This window comes from Cavia porcellus, unplaced genomic scaffold, assembly GCF_034190915.1.
Source record: "Cavia porcellus strain 051 isolate PalLab524CR breed Dunkin Hartley unplaced genomic scaffold, mCavPor4.1 scaffold_27, whole genome shotgun sequence".
In the NCBI taxonomy this organism is placed as follows: domain Eukaryota; kingdom Metazoa; phylum Chordata; class Mammalia; order Rodentia; family Caviidae; genus Cavia; species Cavia porcellus.
The window spans coordinates 43150091-43175270 of record NW_026947510.1 but is presented as its reverse complement, the minus strand read 5'-3'; the positions used below and the strand labels follow the sequence as shown (position 1 = coordinate 43175270).

The window sequence follows — 25180 nt, the reverse complement described above, 5'->3', positions numbered from 1 at the left end:
TTGCAAAAGCAGCAACTAAAGATAATTTATCTCTATTTTCATAAAACAATAGATTAAGAAGCATAGCTCTGATAATACAATCAGAGAAAAAAATGTTCCTACATCCTTCTACAAAAATAATAGTGCTATTTTTTGGAAAGTACTTTTTTTTTTAACTCTTAGTTCATTATATTATTACAAATGCATAATGGCCTTGATTTTTTAGATTTAAACATCACAGAAGCTAACAAAATCTGAACATGATACAAAGAACTGTAAAAACTTAACACAAGTTTCATGATGTAAACAAAATTTAATCCTACAGTCCATTTTTTAAGTGGGAAAAATATCTTTAAAAAATAACATTTTAAATAGGTAAAGAAATTGAGGTCGAAGGTCTTTAACTTAGTTTAGCAAAATAAAATAGAGAGCAATGCAGCCCACTGAGGATAATTTTGTTTGACTATTGTTTTTTAAATAGCCTCAAATTTTCAAAAAAAGAAGAAATTGATTTGTATAAACAGAAAATAGCAAAGACAAATTTGCTATCTTCAATGAATTTAATTTGGCTTTATTATTGTCAAATCATATTGACACATTTCCTGATAAGATTAAATGATTTTTTAAAAATATCAGAATATAAGTATTCTCTAATTAATGTTTTCTTTTCCTAATTTTGAACCTAAATTCTGCATATCAAATTGTAAACTCATATTCAGTGCACAGATATTTGGTTATTATGTATAATGAATCATCATTGTTGTAACTTATTGTCAAATGAGTCCTTACCACGTAGGAAGCTTTATTCTGAAACAGGAAGATAGTGAACTTTGGAACCAAATAAACCTGGGCTATGCTGAATTTTCTGCCTCCTGATGTGATGACCTTTAACAAGTCATTTCATTATTCTTACTGTTTTCTCACTGGAAATAATAATGCTTTACTTTTATGAGACTCAGTGGTATTACAAGGTGAAAATTATAGCTATAAGATACATTTAATCACTGGTCGCTTTTACTCTTTAGTTTTTGCTGTCATTATTTTTTTTTTTTTTTTTTTTTTGTCTTTTTCCTTTTTATCGGTACCGGGGATCGAACTCACGACTGCCTGCTTCCAAGGCAGGTGCTTATGCCGCTGAGCTAAACCTCCAGCCCCTTTGCTGTCATTATTATCCAAATTTCCCTTCTGTTTCCTTCTTCAGCTCTGTGGATTTCATTGGCCTGCCAGTTTTCCCAAAGAACAATTACATTTCTGGTTATTTAATTTCAAAATTCATATTAGTTTGAACTTTTTTCTCTTGGGGAAGAAAATTCCTTTTTTCTAGCCTGTGAACCTCTTTTTCTCTCTTCCAAATCTGATTCCTCACATCTTTTCCTGATATTTGTCTCATAAATAGTCTACTTTAGGTCTTTAATCTTTTCCTTCTGATTGGCACTTTTCTTCAGCTTGTGAACATTTTCAAATCTCTTTTATTCACTCCCCAAATATCCATGAAAATGTCTCTCCACATCTAAAATTTTATCTTTTCCCTGGCTTTTGCAACTCTCTATCATTTCTGAGAGAGTAGACTTCATGTAGATTTTTATCACTTTCCTTCTCTCTAGCTCATTGCAATTTTGTTTTTTTACCCCTGCCATTGTACTCTTATTTGTTTCACCTAATATCTTTCTAATTATCAAATTAAACATGATTTTCAGTTTTCACCTACTATGGATTTTCATCATTTGGTCGTATATTACCTGTTGTTCAAAAATTTCACACCTTTCTTTCTCCTTGTCTAGAAAAAAACACTTACCATCATGTCCTGTCAGTTTAAACTGCTTTCACACAATTTTTTTCTGAGCTTTTCCTTACTCCTAGCCTTTAAATATCTGTCTTTTCAGAATCTGTTTTGTCACTTGATATGTGTATTCTCACTTTTGAAAATCGTAGTTTTCATAGAATAATAGATTTTAAGTATACTGCCACCACCATGTCACAATGTACATATATTCAAAGAATTATTTTATATATAAGTATATATAGCTTATTAGTCAATTTAAAAAGTAATTTAAAAATGGTTCCTAACCTATACCACAATTCCTAAAATCTGACTTACTTTCTCACTATTGGATGCCCTTTAACACTCAAAATTATTCAAATGTCTCATATTTAATTATTATGAAGGTCATTGTGCCTAGAAGCTCACCCAAAGCCTTATGCAGTCAGGAGGGCAGGTCTCTAGAGTTTGTGATTGATTCACAGTCCCAGGCTGGGATTATGGATGTGGGTGTCACAGCTGCCCGGGGACGTGTAGCCTGCACACACTATCAGGTGAGGGAAAGAGGCTTGTGCCTCTTATTCCCTTTGGCTCATGTTGATTTTGCTGTTTTCTGCTCCTCTGCCAGGCCACCCTGCCTTGACGCCAGCTGATTATGAACTGAAACCTCCACAAACTGTAGCTAACTAAACCTTTCCTTCCTTAGTTTTGGATTTAGATATTTTGTCTCAGCAATGAGAGAAAAGTAATCAACACAAATGTGCAAAACTTCTGTTTCTCTGAAATCCACATTGTTGAACTCAACGTTGAAACCAACCATCATCTTTCGCCTTTCCCAAAATTCAGTATTTTCAGTCACCAAAAGCCATTAATTTCATCTTCTATACATCTTGCGTTTCATGCCTCCCATGTAACCTACTTCAGTTCTGCTTTATCAATTTTCAGTGTGTTCAGGAATAGTCTCCTATTTTATATTGCTATTCACATCGTTACATAAATGCTATTTCTACTTAATTTCCTGACAACAAAAATGCATACTTGCCGTAGACAGTTCATAAATAAAAATGAATAAATACAATCTATATTGTAGCTGTTTTCAAGGTGTAACCAGTCTAATATTTCAGTGCATACAATTTCATTTTTTTCCACGTAAAATATCTTTAAATACAACTAATAGCTTAAGTGGTGGTTTGGAAACCTTTTCAACCTTAATAGTACCTTTAAGGTATGTTTTATATCAAAGTATATTTAAATATAATTGGTAAATATTATGCCATATTTTATTATCATTAGTTTGAAATATTACTAGAGTTGTAATTCTTTTCCAAGTTCCCTTTTCTTACTATTAATTATCATTTATACCAAATACTTGTATATCTAACTCTGTGTAACTATTTTTTTAGAAATGTTCCTTGAAGCAGAATTACTAAAGTAGACTTTATACATATTATAAAGGTTATTGAAATACTTTTGACAAAATTCCTTTTAGTGAATTCTCTATCAATTTATAATCCTAGCAGTTGTTTGTAGTTTGCCCGTATTTTTATTAAGTTCATCATAAGGAATAGTTAGATTAGCAAAAATTATGTCTCATTGTTTTAACCTAGTATTTGTTATTAGGTTAAACCCTAATGTTTCTTTTCTATTTTAGTTACTATTCACATGAATTATCCTACTTTTTTCTGTGGATAGCTATCTTTGAAAACAAAATTTTAAGGACATTTTCTATATTATAAAGTTAATAAGATTTTATCACATATTACTGATTTCTTTGCACGGTATTTATGTTTCAATGAGTTGATCTTTGACTTTTCTTTGTACTATTTTCTTGTTGTGATCCATAATCTCTTTGTTTGATTTAAAGGCAATTAGTATCAGTTTTGGAAATTGGTATATGATATTAATAGTACCCTTATGGTAGTGTATTATAATGACTGATTATTACCTGGTGAGGAAGAAGGCAAGGATTATACATAAATCATCTTTGCATTCTCTGCAACTGAACAAACATTTTTCTCATATGTGGTTCTCAACAGGTTTTGAATTAGACTATTCTGATCTCCATCCTTGCTAACACATGCAAAGTTACACATATTTTCATCCAGTGATCCAACATATATCCCATTCAAGTACTATGTCCTATATCTTATTCAAGTACTCTTGAATAATGTTTCTTACACAGGAAGGTGATCAAGAGGTTGTGTGAAGAAGAATGGAGAGAAAGGGAATGAACAAGATTTAGATGTATTCTGCCATTTACCAACTAAGTACAAGGATTGTTAACATTACGTACTGCAAACAAATACTAACAATAAAGTATTCAGGACTCTGAAGGTAGTTAAATCTCAGTTGGAAATGAAGTTTTATGGATTCTTGGATCGTCACTTTGAACCAAGCCTCAAATTTCATAATCTCTAAAACAGGAGTTATGATAGTATTTTATTACAAGATTTAGATTCTACCAAGTATGACATAAGGGAACAATTAGTCCTTAATAAATGGCAATTACTGAGACCTTAGCTAGAGAAATACTCTATTACTTGTGTTCCTTTGTAGAAAAAACTTCATGGGGGAGATATTCAAATCTTTAATACACTGTTTTTACACTAATTATGTGGAAATAAATTGAAAAGTAAAATAAATGATTAACATATATAATCCTTTAGATATTCAATAGAGCCATATTAGTCTGTTTATTAAAATAAAGTAATGATATAGATAAACTTTTACTCTTAAACAGTAAGAAAGCACTTATTTATACAAATTCTTTAGTAATTCTTAAGGAATTAATGGTTATAACTAACCTATAGTAGTACTCAACAAATTTCTAATCTTAATAAAACACAGTTAAATGATGATGCAACAGAATTAAATGATGATTAAAACATTTATTAAAAATCTGTGTTCTACTTCATGGAAATCACATAAGAAATAAGAGTAAGATGATAATTTGTACATTTTTTAAGTCAAAAATTAAGCTACTTATGATTTACTCATTTAAAATTGCACTTAAACCAAAGTCTATCATAAAATATCACCATATACTTTTCCAAATTTCAATCTTTTTCAAAAAATACTGCATTCTGGATGAAATTTCTTACTGCCAAAATTTAATGCAAATATTTGATGTTTTTTCTTATTTGCGTCTAATGTTTTTTCTTATTTGCGTCTAATCAAAGTCCCGTTGATAGATTGCACATAAAAAAAGTTGAACTTTAATGAATAACTAGTATAAGATTAAATTTACTTAAATATTTTTCCTGGGCTCTCCAAAACCTTATGTTGGGTGAAGGTAACAACTTACTCACTGATTATGTTAATAGGCTCCAATATAACTGAAAAAGAGGGATGCCTTCGAGCTTAGAGCAATGAAACCTCTAGAATTTCATATAAATACATATCATTATTTTGTTTTCACTGGCAAAACAAAAACAAAAATAATCTTTAAAGTCATTCATAGCTAACTGTATAATAAAATACTAGATTCAATGTTAAACATATCAATATATTCACCTAATTTTTCACAAGATATTTCCAAATATATTTATGGGCAAAAATTCCAGAGACTGTTGTCAATCATTGGACGTTTGTAAAAGTGAAAAGAAGAAATATAAAGATAATTCACTTTATTGAACATTTTAATATTTAATATTTTGTTCTTTAGACTAAAACTAAACATTTTACTATTTAATATTTTACTCTTTAGAATAAAACTACAAAATAGCAGCAGAGGAATATTAATTTTCTTAAGATTGTAGTTTATTTTCAAGCTAGACTCTCTTGAATATCAAGCAAATCTTTTATTGTGGAAAACTATAGTGTAAGTTTTCTATCAACTAATTATTTGAAGCCAATATTCATGATAATAGATCTTTTAAATTATTTCATTGAATTGCTTTAAAAAGTAGATGTCTTACAATTTACTATTTAATAAAAATATTAAAACATTAAGTTTTAAATTTATGTGATTCTTTATTTTTTTATTTAAAGAAAGACAAAACAAAATAAAAAAGGGGCAGAAATAATACATATTTCCAAAGGAAAAAATAGACAGTAATAAATCACTAGCTGATGTATACATATTGTCTCCCTATAAGTAGTTGTTCAAGGTACACAAGTGGAACATATATAAATGGGATTTCAACCAGGGAATCTGCAAAAAGTTCTGTTCAACTATCCAACAAAAACTAAGTATTATGGCTATCAATCTTATACACTTAGACATGTATGCATTTATCCATATCTTCTTTTACGTTAAGACCTAACACAGCTTATTAGATTAAAATCCTTCTGAACAAAGATTAATAATATTGCTGGGTTTCACACCATTGCACTCTGGAATCAGGATTGGGTACTTCAGTGTCACTTTCCTTCCTTCAAAGTTTTTGTTCATCATGTGTCATCAGATGAGTTCTTTATGTGGTTCTTTAAATTAGCATTTAATTACCATTCAAATATTATATGAAACAAAAAAATTACTGATTACAAAAGAATTCACTTTATTAACTGTGATTTATCCTAAATAATTTTATTACAAGATGAGTGACCTGGTTTTCCTGGTCTATAGTGATTTTAAAACTGGACTACTATATATCGAGAGACACCTTGATCCTGGGTAAACTGTGATGATTAATTATCACTCTCTCACAGGTTAAATGTTTACAGCCATAACTGCACATAGTAATAATAAAACCAGGATGACTGTTAATGCAATAGTTTAATTCATCACAGTGGAGGCAAAGTGGATTTTATTGTGTCATTTAGAGAAATTTAATATTGAGGGCTTGGGATGTAGCTAAGTGGTAGAGCTTACCCTGGCATGCATAAATCCCTGGCTTTGATTCCTTACATTCTCATCCCGCCCACCTCCCTGGAAAAATAAAGGAGTATGTTTCGATAAAGTCTGCTAAAATAAAATAAAACAAACTTGCTACTTAACAAAGATTCTAATAATGATCAAAATTTACCTTAATAGCATACTTACTTCTGTAAAAATTCTTCAGAGCCACATATATTGAGAAGATGATCATTGGAGCAGAGCTTTTCATTTGTACATAGATGTAGAATTTCTGTAATTAAGTCTTTGACAAGATAATTAGCTAAAAACAAACATAAAGAACAAAAGTCAGAAGGAATACTGAGCAGGGAGCTTTTTAAGCACCAATAGTGATAAGACCATTGCAAAGTGTTCTAACTGTTCAGCTCCATCAACCAGAATTAAAATGAGAGACACCACATTCTTCTGGTTAGATTTCAAGATATTTTTGAAAAATGTCATTTGCAATTCTTTGGTTAGTTGTTTCCATAAAATGTAATGAAGTTGGGTATTGTGCTCCTCACGTTCAAACCCTTGGTACTTTTTTGCTCTTCATAAAAGATAATCTGCTGACATGACATTAGGACAATTCTACAGCAACTAACATTTCATTCTCAATGGTCTGCCTCTAGGACCTGAAAATAATTGCAGATATCACCTCTTTTTGATTGGTGTACATGGAAAAGTTATTTCCTCATTTAGATCCAGCTTCCTTATATGTTTAAAAGTTTGTGATAGCATGGTTTAGTTCTTCAGGAATTTTTTTTTTATTTTATTTAAGAGGAAAAGGAGAAAAACACAAAACAAAACAAAGCGGTGTAAGGGTACACGTAATACAGAACTACAAAAAAAAAATAACAGTAAGAAATCACCTGTTAATAGATTACATATTATCATCTTGAAAATAGTTGCTCAAATCACAGTATCAAAGAATACAAAGTGGACATTCAAACAGGGAGACTGCAAACAGCTGTGTTCAATGATCCAAAAACATTGATATAGTCAGCTATTTAACACCCCTAAACACATTTGCTGTTATATCCGTTAGAGCTCTTTTTTTTCCCCTCTCTTTTTTACAACAAAATTTACACATCTTGGATTTTATTACTCCTTAGTGCTTATTACTTTCTTTGGGGGGGGGGAAGAATACAGTCAAATATGGCAAAACAAAGCTGTCAGTCAAAACCAAGGATAGACATAGCACATGGTGTAGAACAGAGTACAAGGTTATCAACAATGGTTATCAACGTTGTCTCTTGTTTCCTTAAAAAAAATTGTCTATCTCATTAGATATTATAAAGTTGGACAAAACAGTAGAGAACAAGACCAATAAAACTTAGGCATTATAAACATTACAGGACTTCCAAAGGAGACAATAGTCAATCCAGAAAGGGCATCTTAGTGAATCTTATTGCCTTCAAAGTAGTTGCCTATATCCTCAAACTTGATACTATCATACAGAATGGAACAGAGTCTAATCAGTCAAAACAAGATCATGGGAGTATTACAGGACTTCAAAACAAGTTAATAGGATATCAAAAAGAGTTACTATTATATATTCTAATTTTTAAAATTTTTTCCCTTAATTAAGACAAACATAAGAAATAACTAAATAATTGTTTTTAAAGAATAAGGGGGAGATTGAGATAAAACAGGACATAACAATATAACAATAGAGGTCAAAGCATGACTGTTTCAGCAACCTAGTACTTCACCACCATATAACCCGACTTAATAGTAGTTACCATAGTGTCTGTCTTTTTCCTTGAAATATTTGGATTAAACTTCATATACTCTAGCTTCAAATATTTCCATATCAAGAAGCCCAGAATAAAGCCTTTCTAATTAATGAGTGAAAACTTTATAAGGCTTCAAGGCCACATAATGGGGAATCATGATTACCACATATTTTTATATATTTGAATCATTACTTACATTAGGGAAACTATTCGGTATTCACACATGCGAGATTGATTTATTTCACTTATGAGTATGGTCTCAAGTTGCGCCCATTTATTGATAAATATCTCAATGTGATCCTTCTTTATAGCTGAATAATACTCCATTGTATAGAACTACCACAACTTTTTTATCCATTCCTCAGTTGATGGACACTTGGGTTGTTTCCAAGATCTGGCGATTACAAATTGTGCTGCTATAAACATAGGTGCACATATATCACTGTGATATGATGCTTTCAGTTCTTCTGGGAATATGCCTAGAAGTGGAATAGCTGGAATAAATGGGATTTCCAATCCCAACTTTTTGAGAAATCTCCAGACAGATCTCCACAAAGGCTGTACCAGTCTACACTCCCAACAACAGTGCAGGAGAGTTCCTTTTTCCCCACAGCCTCTCCAGCATTTGTTGTTGGTTTTCTTGATCCTGGCCATTCTTTCAGGAGTGAGATGGTATCTCAGTGTGGTTTTAATTTGCATTTCTCTAATGACCAATGATGATGAGCATTTTTTCATGTATTTATTTGCCATTTGCATTTCTTCATCTGAGAATTGCGTATTCATCTCAGATGCCCATTTTTGGATCGGATCTTTGAATTTTGGGGATATGAGTTTTTTTAATTCTTTATATGTTTTAGACAAGAGTCCCTTGTCTGGGACAGAGTTCACTAAAATCTTTTCCCAGTTTGTGGGTTTTCTTTTCACTATGCTGGAGATTTCTTTTGACATGCAGAAACTTTTTAATAAGAAGTGGTCCCAGTTATTGATTCTGGGAAGTATTTCCTGTGCGGTTTGAGTCCTGTTCATGAATTCTTTACCTACTCCTATGTCTCCAAGGTTTCTACCTAATTTGTCTTCCAATAGATTTAGTGTTTCTGTTTTAATATTCAGATCTTTGACCCATTTAGATTTTAATTTAGTACATGATGATAGACATGGGTCTAGCTTTAGTTTTTGGCAAATGGAGAGCCAGTTTTTCCAGCACCATTTATTAAAGAGACTGTCGTTCTCCCAGTGAACCTGCTTGGCTCCTTTGTCAAAGATAAGGTGGTTGAGTGTGTTTGCAGTTGTGGTTGTATCTTCTAATCTATTCCATTGATCTTCGGTTCTGTTTTGATTCCAATACCATGTTGATTTTACTACTGTTGCTTTGTAGTATAACTTCAAGTCAGGGATTGTGATGCCTCCTGCTTTGTCTTTGCTGCTTAGACTTGCTTTTGCAATTCTAGGTCTCTTCTGGTTCCAGATGAAATTTAGGAGTGATTTCTCTAGATCTATAAGGTATGTTGATGGTATTTTTATTGGGATTGCATTGAATCTGTATAACAGTTTTGGGAGAATGGCCACTTTCACAATGTTTGTTCTTCCTATCCATGAGCAAGGGATGTCTTTCCATTTTCTGAGATCATCTTCAATTTCCTTTTTCAGTGTATTATAATTTTCACTGTATAAGTCTTTCACTTCTTTCATAAGAGTAATTCCTAAATATTTCATTTTTTTGGTTGCTAATGTGAATAGTCCAGTTTCTCTTATTTCCCTCTCTGTGATTTTGTTGTTCATGTATAGGAATGCTATTGATTTCTGAGTATTGATTTTGTATCCAGCCACATTACTGAATTTATTTATTGTATCTAAGAGTCTTTCAATGGAGTTTAGGGGGTCTTCTATGTAGAGTATCATGTCATCTGCAAACAATGATAACTTAACTTCTTCTTTTCCTATCTTTACCCCTTTTATTTCTCTTTCTTGCCTAATTGCTCTGGCTAGTACTTCCAGTACTATATTAAATAGGAGTGGTGATAAAGGACATCCTTGTCTTGTGCCCGATTTTAAAGTAAAGGCTTTCAATTTTTGGCCATTTAGTATGATGCTGGCTGTTGGTTTGTCATAAATGGCCTTTATTATATTGAGGTAAAGACCATTTATTCCAATTTTCTGTAAAGTTCTTATCATGAATAAGTGTTGGACCTTATCAAAGGCTTTTTCTGCATCTATAGAAATGATCATGTGATTCTTATTTTTGGCTTTATTGATATGGTGGATTACATTTATTGATTTGTGTATGTTGAACCATCCTTGCATTCCTGGGATGAATCCCACTTGGTCATGGTGTATAATCTTCTTGATGATTTGCTGGATCCTATTTGCCAATATTTTATTGAGGATTTTTGCGTCTGTGTTCATTAGGGGGATCGGTCTATAGTTCTCTTTTATAGTTGGGTCTTTCTCAGGTTTTGGTACTAGAGTAATATTTGCTTCCAGGAATGACTTAGGAAGGATTGCTTCCCTTTCAATTTCATTGAATTGTTTGAGGAGTGTCGGCATTAGGTCTTCTTTGTATTTCTTGTAGAATTCTGCAGTGAATCCATCTGGGCCTGGGCTCTTGGTGGGTAAGGACTTAATTACATTTTCAATTTCATTAGCAGAGATTGGGTTATTCAACAGTTTTACATCCTCTTGATCTAGCTTTGGCACTTCATATGCTTCTAAGAATCTGTCTATTTCTTCTGTGTTATCAAACTTTTGAGAGTAGAGGTTTTCAAAATAGGTGTTGATGATCTTCTGTATTTCTCTGAGCGTGCACAAAATTCCCTACTTTTTTACTAAACCTTCTTTAATTATGATCTTTATTACTACATTCTAATTCCATCAAACTCATTTATATATATATATATATATATATATATATATATATATATATTTTCTCTTTTTATTGGTACCGGGGATCGAACTCAGGACCTCCTGCTTGCAAGGCAGGCACTTATGCCACTGAGCTAAAGCCCCAGCCCCTATCAAACTCATTTTTAAAAAATTACATTTTAAATATCCTCTACTTTAAAGATATTTTCTTTTAAATATTATCTGTTCTGTTTACCCTTCTCCAAAAATCTCCCCCAATCAGTCCACCCCTCTAAAATACTTTCCTTTTATAATTTTTTATCTCGCAACTTCCTTAAAGAAAAGACTTCTGCTAACACTTCTCAATGACTGTTCAATTCTTGCAAGTTGACTTCTACCTCCAACCCTTTTCAGGTCTCAAATGACTTCTGAATAGAGTTTAACTGTGAGTCATCTTTGTCTAGAAAGTAGTTGAAAGTAAAGATAATGGATTTAATGTAACTTTGTGATTGGAAATAAGGAATCTCTGGGCTTCCTGGTGCATTTCTGTAATTCTATTACTCAGAACGCTGATGCAGGAGGATTGCTGTGAGTTCTCGGCCAGCCTAAGTTACATAGTGAGTTCAAGGCCAGTCTGTCCTACATAAGAGATATTGTCTCAATAAATAAATAAATAAATAAATAACACTTTACTTTCACTAAAATGGTAGTTGAAGAATATAAAGCAGAGCATTTCTTGTTAAAAAACATTTCCCCCCCAAATACTCCATTTTGTGAATCTTGCAGACTTTCCTGTGAATGAAAACTCTTCATCTCTATATTTTATCAAAATGTCATTGTTTATTTTCTAGCACTGGCTTTATCATTCACTGAAGTCATTTTAATGCCTCTTTCATGCTTTTGTAAACATTTTAATACTAAGAAATCAGTGATGTAAATTCACAGAACATCACAATTTTGGTGAACAGATTAAAGTGAAAACATTTGAAATATTATCTGAACTGTCCTTATCTGACTAAAGCAATGTATGCCAAAAATACAGCTGCCATTGATCCTTTTCTGAGGGAATTTTCTGGAAATTCCATAAAGGAGACAGATTGCCCATTCATTAGTATGAAAAACCCAATGGAACCATTTGTAGGTCCTACTGAAGTCCTTTTTGTTGTTGTTAATTGACATTCAAATATTTGCCTCTGGATATTGAGTGATTCATTGTGATGACTTCCTTGTACATGTGAACATAGTCTTTTTCCCCCTTTTTGACTACTGTCAGATAATCCAAAGATCATTTTCTCTACTCTCAACCGTTCAAATCGAAGTAAAGGAAAAATTTTTCTGAAAACTATGGCCGATACCGTGCTATGTATTTTCATGAATGTCTTTTTCCTTTTCTGTGTCATCTACTTCTATTTTGTTTCCTCTTGCACTTCTTCGTATTTAAAATCTTCTGCACCACTTTGTAACTCTAATACTAAACACAGTGGTTTAATCACTTGGCTGAAACATCTCATAAATGGAAAAAATTGCTTTGGCAAAAGTGATCTCTCTAGTTCCTAATTATTCACTCTCCATCAGCTGAAGCCAACATGACCCAGATCTGTGACTATACTGATCAGGATTCAGCATTATCAATTTTGGCTGGTCAATCGGTTATCCTGCTTTTAGAAATTAGGATTTGGATCCAGAGAAGTTTAGCAGTCTTTAGATGGCTGACCAGTGAGCACATGTGCTTGTGAGGTTGGGTACTTGTTTTGGAGGAGCAAGAGAATGAATTAGCAGAGAGTAAGAAAGAAATCTATGGGAAGCAATTACACAGAGATGAACTCAGGGGCATAAAGAAATGTGAGGGTGCTTTGTAATTTGTATTTTTAGAACTTTGTAATTCTTTGATGAATCCCTACTCTTGAATTCTATAAGAAATCCATATCTATCTATATTTTGAAAAACGTTTTTCTGCTTAAGGCATCAGGAGTTGATTTTTGTTAGTTTCAAACCATATGGTCCTTACTAATTACCAACATAGTGTTGTTTGTAATCATCTGTACTTACTCAGAGCCTTGAAGAAAGAGAAAACACAATAATAAATAATAATTAATGAATAAATGAAGCTAATTATTGGATTACATGTCAGGAAACAATTTCCTGTTGTTATGTAAAAACTCAATAGTACTTAAATGGTATTTAAAGCAGTAACATTATTTTGCAAAATAGTAAGATGCAACAGTACAAGAAGATATCAATTTACTATAAAGATGTATATATAAATATATGTATACATATATACATGTATATACACAAATATATGCATATACACGTATTTAGGTATACATATATATACACATATATAGACATATACATGTATATATATAAAGATACATAAAAGTAAAATCATCTGGTGTGAGATTGATAAAATGTAAATTTCTTAGAGCCATCCCTAGAGACTCTTAGTCAATGGGTCTGCTAATTCTGACAGAGTTGCGCTGCACAAAGCTGGTGGAATCCTTACTATGATAATAAAGATTTGTGTGATAAAGTCCATTCTGTATGATAATTTATTCATATTTGAATGAAATAGTTGTTCCTAAAGGATAGGAATAATCATTATCACTTATACTTCATTTTTATCTAGAATCTTTTTGAAATTTCTTTTTAAAAAAGTATGTGGAAAACTAGCTACACTTATTAGTAAGAATTAGTAGCAGGAATATAATTTTGTGGTTAGCTATGTAGAGAGAGTTATTGAAGACAATTGCTCCCTCTAGCTAACCTCAAATGTTAGCAAGGGGTTCCCAACCGTTTTGCTTTTATTTTACTTCTAGGCAAAATAAAACAGAGTACTACCTTCTCAAATGAGTTCAGGCTCATTTCAAGGTTATGTATCAACACGAGCTTCACAAAGATTTAAATATTTACTTGAAAGTTTGCTTACCATCTGGTGTAAGATGAAGTTGTTGTTGTGAATAATCAGTAAAAATACTGAGGTTGAACTTGCTCTTAGCAAACAGTTGAAATGGAAACGCAGTAATGGGGCTCCAGATCTTTCCAGAATTAAGATTGTCGGCTGCATGATACATTTCTCTTATTCTGAAAAGTATATGGGGAAAAATTGCTTAGGACAAGGGCTGCATAATTTAATTTGAAAAATATCATCCGCAACATAATTGTAAGAGATTTCTGCAGTGTTTAGCTTCAGAAGATTTAAGATATGAAAACAACCAATTACTGATTTGAAATACAGTCCATTTAGACCAGATTGGTAGAGATTAAATTTAGACCAACAACAAATATAAAAAGGTTGTTCTTTGGGCTTTGCCAAGAGCACCTCATTTTGAAGTAATTAAGAGTTCATTTTCACAAACACAATATTACCGAGCTCAGAGGTGCTGGAGTCTCATTTTCAGGCTTTTAGTTTCTTTCTGTCCAGAACAAAGAACTGAGCTAAACAAGTATAAACGGTGGTAAAGTGTGTATTTATCAAAGGTAGGGGGAAATAGAAAACAGGCTCTACAGAGCAGGTTTGGGCCAAGTAAAGGTAGAGAAATGAAGAAAAAAATAATAATTGCCATAGCATATGTGGGCTGCTGCGAAAACATCACTGTGAGAGTTTATCGGCTACTTTGCTTTATTGTGTAGCTTCCATGCTGGCATCACATCCAGGTCAACCTCTCAGAAACCTATCGCGAATTCTCATGGGAAGTTAACATGCAGGGTTTTGGGTGGTTCTGCATAGAAACCTTCTTTCCCACCCAGTTTCAGGCACACCTGATCTTCCTACCTTCAGAAATAGAAGAATTCACTATGAATATTATTACTTGCATCATGTCCTTTGCTTTTGATGCCTGAATCTCTCCGCTCAGATTTCTCTAGCCTGTTTCTCAAGCTGTAAATCACTTGTTTTGATTGAGAAATATTGATAAATAAATTTTCTTTTTTGGGTTTGTGTTATAAACACTATTTTTGGTCCTCTGTATTTGTAATTTTTTTGTATTTTATACAAATACAAATAAAATAATATACAAATACAAATTGTATCTTATAACAAATTTATTGATAAACAAATTCTTGTTTTAGGTTAGTGTTATAAAAACTATTTTTGGTCTCTGCATTTTAATTTTTTATATTTTATAAAAATAACTAAATTTTATACAAATTATACAAATAATTTTGTGTATTTCATACAAATAAGTCATGAGTGCATTCTGAACAAAGACTTACTACACAAATGGGTCAATGGATTGCAGCTTCTCCGTGCAGCAGGAGCCCTGAGTGTGAATCCTTAGGCCGCCACTTAGTAATGTTATCGCCAGAGGCAAATTATTTGACCAGTTTCTTTGCACAAAAGAGGGTAGCAATATTTGCTTCAAAAGTTTTTATAAAAGGTTTGCAGCATGTTAAGCAATATAAAAGGATCATAATTATCATTATCTACCACCAAATCTTGATTCATGTTTTCTGCCAATATATAGAATATTTAAGAATAGATATTCAAAATGTGTTTGATGATGGAAATGGAACCTTGAGTTCTTTTACCATTAGTTATCTTGACATTTGAATTTTTCCTAACTTAAAAATTATACTTTCTATATGGATACATTGCATTCTTAGCATCTGCCTTTGTTCTGTTTGTGCAGTGCCAAAGTAGTGCCAGTCCTTGAAGGTGCTCAAATGCTACACTCTTTAGACTCCATGGAAACTTCCGGTCTCTGTGGAGCTTGATAAGTTGACAATGACATACATGAGAGTGACCTTTTGTTCTGGGTCCCACACCCATAGTTTCAGATTCAGTCTATCTGTGGAGGACCCCCAAACTTGTCTTTGTTGCAATTTCTCAAGTAAGCTGCTGCTACTGTTGCTCTGTCACTGTAGACTGACAACCACAGCTCAGGACAAAGCTGTAAACCACTCTCCCTTGTGACATCCTACCACAAAAGTCTAGATGGCAGTCTTGGGCAGAGGTAGAGGTATTTTACAAATTAACATTCACTATATGATAAGGTGCTATTCAATGCATATGTGATTTCAGGTTTTACCTTTTTGGGGAGCTACATTTTCAAATGCAATTTCATGACTCATTCTTTCCTACACGAATGCAGACATCTAATATAGATGGGGAATTTCTTCCACATATTATGGCCTTTTATTACATTTTTTGTTAGAATGTGACATATTTCTTGAAAGATACAATTTTAAAATATGTCAGGGCAAGAAACTATACTCCACTAGTTAGAGAAGCTCGACAGATATATATAAAAGAGATGCTAATAACATAGTGAAGTATATTTATTTATATATTATAAAAATACATGCAGTTAGAAATGTAAATCTGCTTTGTTATGATATTTCAGAAGTTTTGGGGAACCTCCTGTGAAACTTGACTTTCAAATTTAGTTTGTCCTTCTATGGTGCAAACAGTTTATGTGTAAAATAATTGTGCACATATAGATTCAATAATCTTATAAATTAATAATTTTCAACAGAATGTACTGTAGATCAAAGAACATGCTTGTAAATATAATTTGCAGCTTCTTGTCATTACTTCAAAGTTACTGTTTATACCTTTGTTTTAGTGTTCATGGTTATTTTTAAAGAAACCATTGAGAAAAAATAACTTTAAGTAGTTGGAAATGCACCATAAGTTACTAACTAGGCATTACAAAACTACTTTCATGTCCCAACAGCATTTCAGTGCTTCTTTAGGACTTTAAAATTGTGTTTTGTAAAACAGAGTTGCTGGAGGAGCTTATAATCAGGATAAGTGGGGTTACACTAAAGAGTGACATCTCCCAGTATTAAGAAAGCTGTTTCTCATGCTAAACAGGTAGAAATTGCTACAATAAAGTGGGAAATTTCTAGCAATGCTTGTAATTTTATTACATTAAACAGCGTATTCCTAAAAGAGTTGATAATAATAACTTTGAAGATTCTAATTTAGGAATCGAATGTACCATTTAAAATTTTCTTCTGTAAACCAGCAAGAGAGTAAAGATTGATGATTTTTATGAATTTAAGATAATTTGCTTTGTATTTTATGTGCTTGTCTTTATTCCTTGAATCTGAATTAAAGGTCTTTTGAAGCAGGGACCTTGCTTTTTTGCTTGTTTGTTTTAAATCTTGATATCTTTCATTCACAGAGTAGTTGCTAGATACAGAAATAGATTTAAATTAATCATGAAATAATTTACTCAAGTTTAATTCCAAATGATCACTTAGTAAGTTGAGGAGTATAGGTAAATATATGTTTGTTATATTCAGAATAATGACCATAAGTGGGTAAAAGCCAAAAAACCAAAATGTAAATAAATGCATGTAAATTTTCAAAACTTTCACATCTAGCAATACTATAGATAGCATTGAATAAATTTTAATTGCTAGTAAGAAATTATTATTTTAGAGAGCATCACTGTACTTTTATAAAATGCAAAATTAGCCAGTTGTGTGGTACAGCAATAGACAAATTTATTCAGGCTCAGAAACTTCAAGCTTTGATCAAATAGAATACTCACTTTTTCACTTTGCCACAAAAGGAGGCCAGGCTAACATTACTTCCTTGAGGTGCTTCGATGATTTGCATGGAACAATCTATTGGCTTAAAATAAAAATGGTTACATTAATATGATTCCCTATGGAGAAAAGATTAATGCAATTTTCCAATATTTATACTGTCTTAACGATTTTTTGATTTGTGGCTGAGGTAATACATATAGAAAAATTCACATTACATAAGTTTAAAATTTGACTTTGAGGAATACTTGTAGCTATGATACCAAAACTATGAACAAAGTACAAAACGTTTTGTACCTTAGAAAGTTCCCTCACGTCCCTCTCTATTCATTTCACAACCTATTTGGTGACACTTTCAGATTTCTATCACTGTAGCTTAAATGTATATATTCTGTTGATTCTGGCACCTATCACTTAAATAACACATATTTCCAAAGTTTACTGATACTATTATACATATAAGTATTTCAACATTTTTATCGAGGGTTGGGAACATTATCTTTGTTACTACTTCATAACATATTTATACACTTTTTTTCCTTTCTTTTTCTTTTTTGTGAGACAGAATCTTGCTCAGAACTTCAGGATGGTCTTGAACTCACTATCTAACCCGACCTGGCCTAGAGTTTGAGGTACTCCTCCTGCCTCAACCTTTTAACTACTGGGATTACAGGCATGAGCTATCACACCCATCTGACATTTCCCTATTGATGGACACTTGGATTATTTTTAGCTTTTGGGCATTGTAAAGAAATTTATTAACATTTATAATAATTAGTTGTGTGAATATTTGCCTCATTTTTTAATGTATACATAAATAGTTCAGTAAATAGATAGTTGGGTAAATATATGTTTGATGTTAAAAGAAATATTTTCTGTATTGTTATTTTTAAGCTGTGTTATTAGACACATATAAATTTAAACTTATGTCTTCCTGATCTCCCCTATCATCATTACAAAACAACTTTTTAATCCTAATAATATTCTATTTTGAACTGCACTTTTCTTAATTAATCACCACACAATGTTTCTTTTTCTAGCTGAATGTTCAAACCTTTTGTTTCCTTTGCTTTCAACCTATGTATGTGTTTTTTTCTTTCCTAAGAGTTTTTTGAAATGTAGTAAATGAGTTTCTGTTTCAAATTTGGAAAGGTGAGTCTATTTATGGTTAATATTTTTATAGAGATGGTGTATTTCAGGCTACCATATTTATGTCTGTTTCTGTTAGTTTCCTCTATTTTATTTTGTTCTATACTATTTCTCTTGGGCCTTTATGTTTATTTGAATTTTTCCTATTTCATTTAATCCCTCTGATGAATTTTTAGATTTTTTCCTTTGTATTGTTTTTTAGTGTAAAAGCTAGGTCTAGGAATTGCAACATGCAACTTTAATATATCCCAGTTCATTTAGAGTCACTACTGTACCACTGCATTTAAAGTATAAGAATTTCCAACAACAAGACCTATACAATAACCCTTTCATGCTTTCATCTTTGTCATGTAATTTTGCGTATATAGTAAATCCCCCAGTGATACGCTGTGATTGCATTTAGTCATCTGTCTTTCAAAAATTAAAGATAGCTTTTTGTATTTTCAACATACTTACTATTTCTGTCACTCTTTATACCTTCCTGGATCTCCCTTGATATTTTCCTTATCCCTGAAACATTTACTTTGTTACTATTTCACTGTGGGCATGTTAGCTGTCTAATTTATTTCAACATTCTTTGTATGTCTTTATTTCATTTTCAGTTTTGGAAATATATAAAGTAATCTTTATGACTCTTAAAGTATTTCTTATCAAGATCATTGAAAGTGTAGAAATAACTTTCTAATGTAAAGGCACAGGAAGACAGTTCTGACAAAATATTCAAATTTTACAGTACCAAAGACAATTTATTTATTTATTTATTTGGTACTGGGGATCAAACTCACAACCTCATGCTTGCCAGGCAGGGGCTCATGCCACTGAGTTATATCCCTGGTCTCCAAAGACAATTTTAATACATATGCAAACCCCAAAATGTCAGATTCAAAAATATTTTACTGGGTCTCTTAATGGTCAATGATAAAAAATATAGATGCCTGCTGCATTTATATTTTATTTAAATATCTACCAATAAACACCTTGCTAGCAAAGTGAACAAAATACTTACTGGTTTCACAAACATATTTTGCCCTGTAGTATTAAATTCCTAATTCTTTTACTATCTTCTCAAGAAATTCCACATAATCTTATAGGGGAAAGGATAGCTATTAAAAACTATCTTAAGTAACACTTATTGCTAGCTGTGTTTTCTCACTTCCTATTCTGTAATCAGAACTACAATTATACTTTCAAAAGCTAGCATAGATGTTAGTTAAACCACAGACAAATCCTCCTTGACTAGGTGTCTAAGGTTTATAAGGAATACTTATCAAGAACAAGAGATGTCTCATTTTGAAATTATGTATTTTGTTTGGAGTTTTGAGTTAAGAGATAAATGCTGGACAAGTGATTTTTTTCTACTGCTTCCAAAGACTTCCCAAAGTTTTAAAAAGTAAAGCTTAGTTCTTCTTTAAAATAATTCAAAAATGTAATTCTATTTTCTCTTATTTCCATTGTTCTTGATGAGAAGTTGCTTTCTTTCTGATCATAATTCCAATATTTGAAATCTTTTCCTTCTAGGAATTTTTTCTTTCCTTTTGAGTTTTAGATATTTGAGTACAATGTTTCTACATGTGATTGACTTTGTTTGGACAATGTCAACCAAATTCAAGAATTTTCTGACCATTAATTCTTCAAATTAAATTGTCTCTATGTTTTGTTTACTGCTAGCATTTAAGTTGCCCATGTATCATGCACCTTGCTTATCTCTGAATCCTTGTTTGTTTTCATATGGTTCTGTTATTTTTCTCTTCAGTATGGATAGTTTATATTGCTTTGCTCTCAAGTTTACCCCTTTGATCCTACCATTTCTGACATGTTGACTTTTTCACTACGATACTCCGAACTCAATGGTCTCTGTATCTCTTTAATTTTCTGTGTTTGTAATTTCTTGATGTGGGCACATTTACTACCCACTATGAGAATCTTTCACATTATGTACTCTCAGTCATGGCTTTAAAGTCCTTATCTGTTGATTCTAAAAACTGGCCTAACTCAAAGAGTCTTTCTGCTGTTTGAGTTATTTTCTTGATCATAGATCAAAATTCCCTTCTTTTTTACATATCTTTACACTTGCTGTTATGTATCCAGTACAATAGATGGCACATTGTGAACCGTTGTGTTTAAAAAACCAAGTGCTGAGTTTTTTCCCCCTTTAGCAGAGAGCTAACATCTACTTTAGCTTGTCATCCTTATTTCAATATTTTATTGAGTCTCATCCATTTTGGTTGGTGTAGTATTTGTTTTAGAGAATGACTTTTACTTTTAGGGTTTGAATTTGTGGAATTTTGTTCACATGCTAGAAGTGCTCTGCTCTGTCTCTTTTCTAGTTTTGCCATAACTTCTGTATTATACAACTGCTACACTGATAAAACCACCACCATTCCATTCTCAACCTGGAGCTGACAATATCCTTCTAGCCCTGCAGGCACACCCCATGTCTTGCCAACAATGTGTAATAAATTCCTTGTAGACTTCAGACCCCACTCAGCATATAGCTCCCTCTTCTGACCTGCAAGCTACAGCTACTTCTGCAGTCTGAAACTAACTGCAGCTCAATAACACTGCTGTGCAAATTGAGTTCTACTAGATTATACACAGCAGCAGGAAACGGCCTTCAGGCAGACACCAAGACAGGCACAAGTTTCACTTTTCTCAAGGATCAATGTCCTCTGCTACCTCTTATTCAATGCCTGAGCTCAGCTGCTTCATGTATAACGCCTGACTTTATATTTAGCAATAGAGTGATTTAGTATTGGATACACCATCATAAGATCTAGTTGTCCCTACCTTTTGACTTTTCATTCAGATCAGTTGTATTGCTACTCAATTACAAACACACTAGGTGTCTCCTGTGCATTCAACCTATCTGTTGCTTTACAGTGTTAATATTATTTACAAGTTAATCTGAGTCCTAAACTTTTTGTGAACTCATATAATCATGTTTTCTTTGTACTTATTTTGCCTAGCATACCACTTACTCCAAAGATTTGATAGATGGTTGTTGAATTTTTTTGGAATTCTCTGAAATTGCAGTTATAATAACATTTATTCTTTTCTACCATTTATTTCTAGTTTTTAAATGCAGTATAAGTTGAGACACCTTCAACTATTTTACTGGAAATTCGGTGATTACTAAGATGATTGGAACACTAGTAATGAAATCATCAGATTGATGTGTACAATATTCCTTAGTTTCCTTCTCCTGGAACAAACCCAACAGAAGTTGCCTTAATACAATAATACAATTGAAAAGTCTCTGGGTAAAAGAGCACTTTTTGTACCAGTAGTGATAATGATATTTTAGGTCATTACACTGTGACTCAAGTATAGATATATATATTATGTATTATATATAGTGTGCATTTGTATCTGTGCTTAACATAGCAAGAATAGAAAATACAACCTCAAACTATGATATTTTTATCCAATAAAATGTAAGTACTATAGTATTTTTAGTTTGATAAAACTGTACTTTAATATTTATATTTAAAAGTTGTTTTTATTCTCTGAAATAACCATTAGTACAATAACTTGACATTGAAAGTAAGTGAAAATTTTTCAAAAATAATTTTAGCAGATTTCTCATTTGTTATCCTTGTTGACAATTAATCTGATAGAGATGAGTGATTCTTTCCCATCCATATTTGAATATAATTTAATCATATTGTACATACCTCCATGTTTTCTGGCCATGTACTTTCCCTGCTTCTTGGTAGAAAAGAATCTTTAAAGAACTCTGGAGAAGGGTTCACAGTGTTCACATTCTCACCTCCTTTATTCTCATCTTTTGGCATGAAATCAGTTGAAAAGGATGAATATGCATGAGAAATACTGTTTTCAAATCCTATATGGTAGTTATGATTTTGACTTTTCAGTTCTCTTGGTGGATTCATTTTACCCAAATTAGTGCATGATGGATTTCCAATACTGAATCTAGAACGATCACTATCATGATACTTTCCTATTGAGGTTTCCCAAGAGCTTTGTTTATTCATCTCTTCTGGTTTTGGTAACACAGAAGGATTAAAACCAATAGGTGAAATTTTCCCACTTTGATTCCAAGAGAGTTCTGAGCTTTTAGAAAGGAAGTTATTTAAGGATATATGGTGTGTTCCAGGCAAAGAATGCCTTTTTGAATCCCAGTTTAGTTCACTGGGCACAAAAAAGGTGTTGTCTTCACTTTCTCTCTGATAGAGTGAGATTTTATTATTTATTTCGGTTACTAGCTGATCAAACCCCAGACTGATTTGGCTAGGAGAAAAGGATTGATTAACAGAGTGAAACTCTCCATGTTCATACTGTTTTTCAGGTGGTTCTTTGGGATTTAGAGCTGATTGCCAACTGTATGCCATTCTTTATTTTATATAACTGAGAGGATTGAGTTGGTTCCAGATAGCTCCTTGGTGACAGTGTGAAAGGGCAGATCTTTTCCTAGAAAAAAAGAGACATAAAAGGAAATAAAAAGTTTAATTAGCAATAAAGGGGTTAGAAAGCAAGAAAGAAAGAGAATTAGAAAGAAAGAAAGAAAGAAAAAAAAGAGGGAAAGAGAGAAAAGGAAGATATTTGGCGAATAAGACAATTTCCTGGCTACTATAAAACTACATCGTCTCATAGTTTTACAAATCTGAGGGAAAGTACTGACTTTGGAAGAACTCATGGAAACTTCTCTAATAGGAAAATAGGTCCACTGGTTCATAAATCTATCCAAAGTCAGTTCTCCTCTTTGAACTACCTTTCTACTACATATCCACTTGCCTATCACATGAATAATTTTGTACATAATATTATCTATAAATGCGTTCACATGAGAATGTATCTGTCTTAGTAAGCTATATAGTCATCTTGATTAACAAATATCCTATCAATAGGCATAATCAGAACTTTCTTTTTCCCTCTAAAAATGACAAGCTAAATCCCTTTTCCCCCAAAAGACTAATTGCAAAATCTTTTATTTACATCTTTAAAACTATTTTCGTTGTTTGTCAATCAGCTTTCTGTGATTAAATTCAAGTGGTTTTTAGTCTTTAAAATTTTTTATGTTTTATTTTGCTGCGAGCATTTAAGTTTTCTAGGCATTTCTTACCTGAAAATTTCTTGACTTATGTTGAGTCTTTGGGATACTGCTCTGTTACTTTCTTTTTTTGTTTTTTCAAACATTCTTTTACTTGTTAATTATTTTCTGCATAGTCCCTATCAGAGTTTATTGTCTTCTTAATTACTCTTACTGTAGATTGTTTCATACTTTCTGTGGCTTAAATTATTACCATCTATTGGTCAATTATTCCATCGTAGGTCACTTTTATTACATAATAACTACTCACTTTTTTTTTAATACCTCCAACTGGAAGTTTAAAGTTTAAATCATAATTCACCCAAGAACATGCCACAATACCCAGGTTCTTTGTGTCGGAAAATGGTCTGAACTTCTCAGTGATTCCAATGGGAAACTAAAGTTTCATTTTTAGATTTTTCCTCACTTTCACTGTGCCCTATCAGTGGATCCATCATTCTGTTTACAAAGCACCATAGACACATCTGGCCTCCGTCTTCCCCTCTCTACCACTGTGCAACCCTAGTTTAATCTTTTATATTTTTTAAGCTGAAATGTTGGATTGTTTCAAAATTGCTTCTGTATTTTCTGCAGTTTATTTTTTGTACTCTGTTCCTCATGTTCACACACTAATGTTATGTCTAAGACATTAACCAAATGTCTTTTCTAGGTATGGCTTTGCAGTGGCTCTGCAGCGTCTTTGGATAACACTGTAATTCTCAGGTGATTTGGGAGTTCCTCAGTGGCCCGGCCACACTCTGTCTGCTTGGTTTATGCTATTTAACCTCATTCTTTGCTCAATCTCCTGAGCCCGTGGCTCCTCAGAAAGGCTCGTTCTTTCATTCAGCATATGTCCAGGGTCTTACACTGCGTGCGCATTCCACTTCTTATTGGATAATCCTTTCCCATTATTTAAGATTGACTTAAAATAAAACTTCTTCAAAGGAACTTCTTTGAAATCCTTAAAGTAGGTTTAAATTTTTTTTGTTAGATATTTTCAAAATGTACAGTTCTCATTGCTTCTAATCGTCACACTTGTAATTACATGTGTACCATTTTTTCTACTGTTAAACATTTGCTTTTTACACATGCACTTGGTATCTACTAGTTTTCTTTATTCAGACAAGATGCTCATTTGTGTTTGTCAAATGTTTCAAAAATTTAAAAATTATAAATGAATTATGAGAAAATGAAAAATAACTGTATCACTTTCATGGATGTATTATAATTCTTACCAAGAATGAATATTTATGTTAAAGATAAAATTTATAAAGGATATTTTGATCATGTCTATCAAATACAAATCTCTGTTACCTTTTTCTTGCAATGGAAATTCATTTTATTGTACT

The 25180-nt window shown here is 32.2% G+C and overlaps 1 protein-coding gene across 3 annotated transcripts in view; it reads right to left on the bottom strand.

Moving 5' to 3' along the window:
- Positions 1-23133, bottom strand: part of Pik3c2g (phosphatidylinositol-4-phosphate 3-kinase catalytic subunit type 2 gamma) — a 289635-nt gene extending 266502 nt beyond the window's left edge. For all 3 annotated transcript variants that reach the window (XM_063237587.1, XM_063237588.1, XM_063237589.1), the window contains exons 1-4: positions 22456-23133; positions 17635-17717; positions 14061-14215; positions 6723-6837 (exon numbers count right to left, since the gene is read on the bottom strand). In XM_063237587.1, coding sequence (XP_063093657.1) covers positions 6723-6837; positions 14061-14215; positions 17635-17717; positions 22456-23133 — 1031 coding nt within the window. The remainder of the gene's footprint in view (positions 1-6722; positions 6838-14060; positions 14216-17634; positions 17718-22455) is intronic.
- Positions 23134-25180: the final 2047 nt, after the last annotated feature.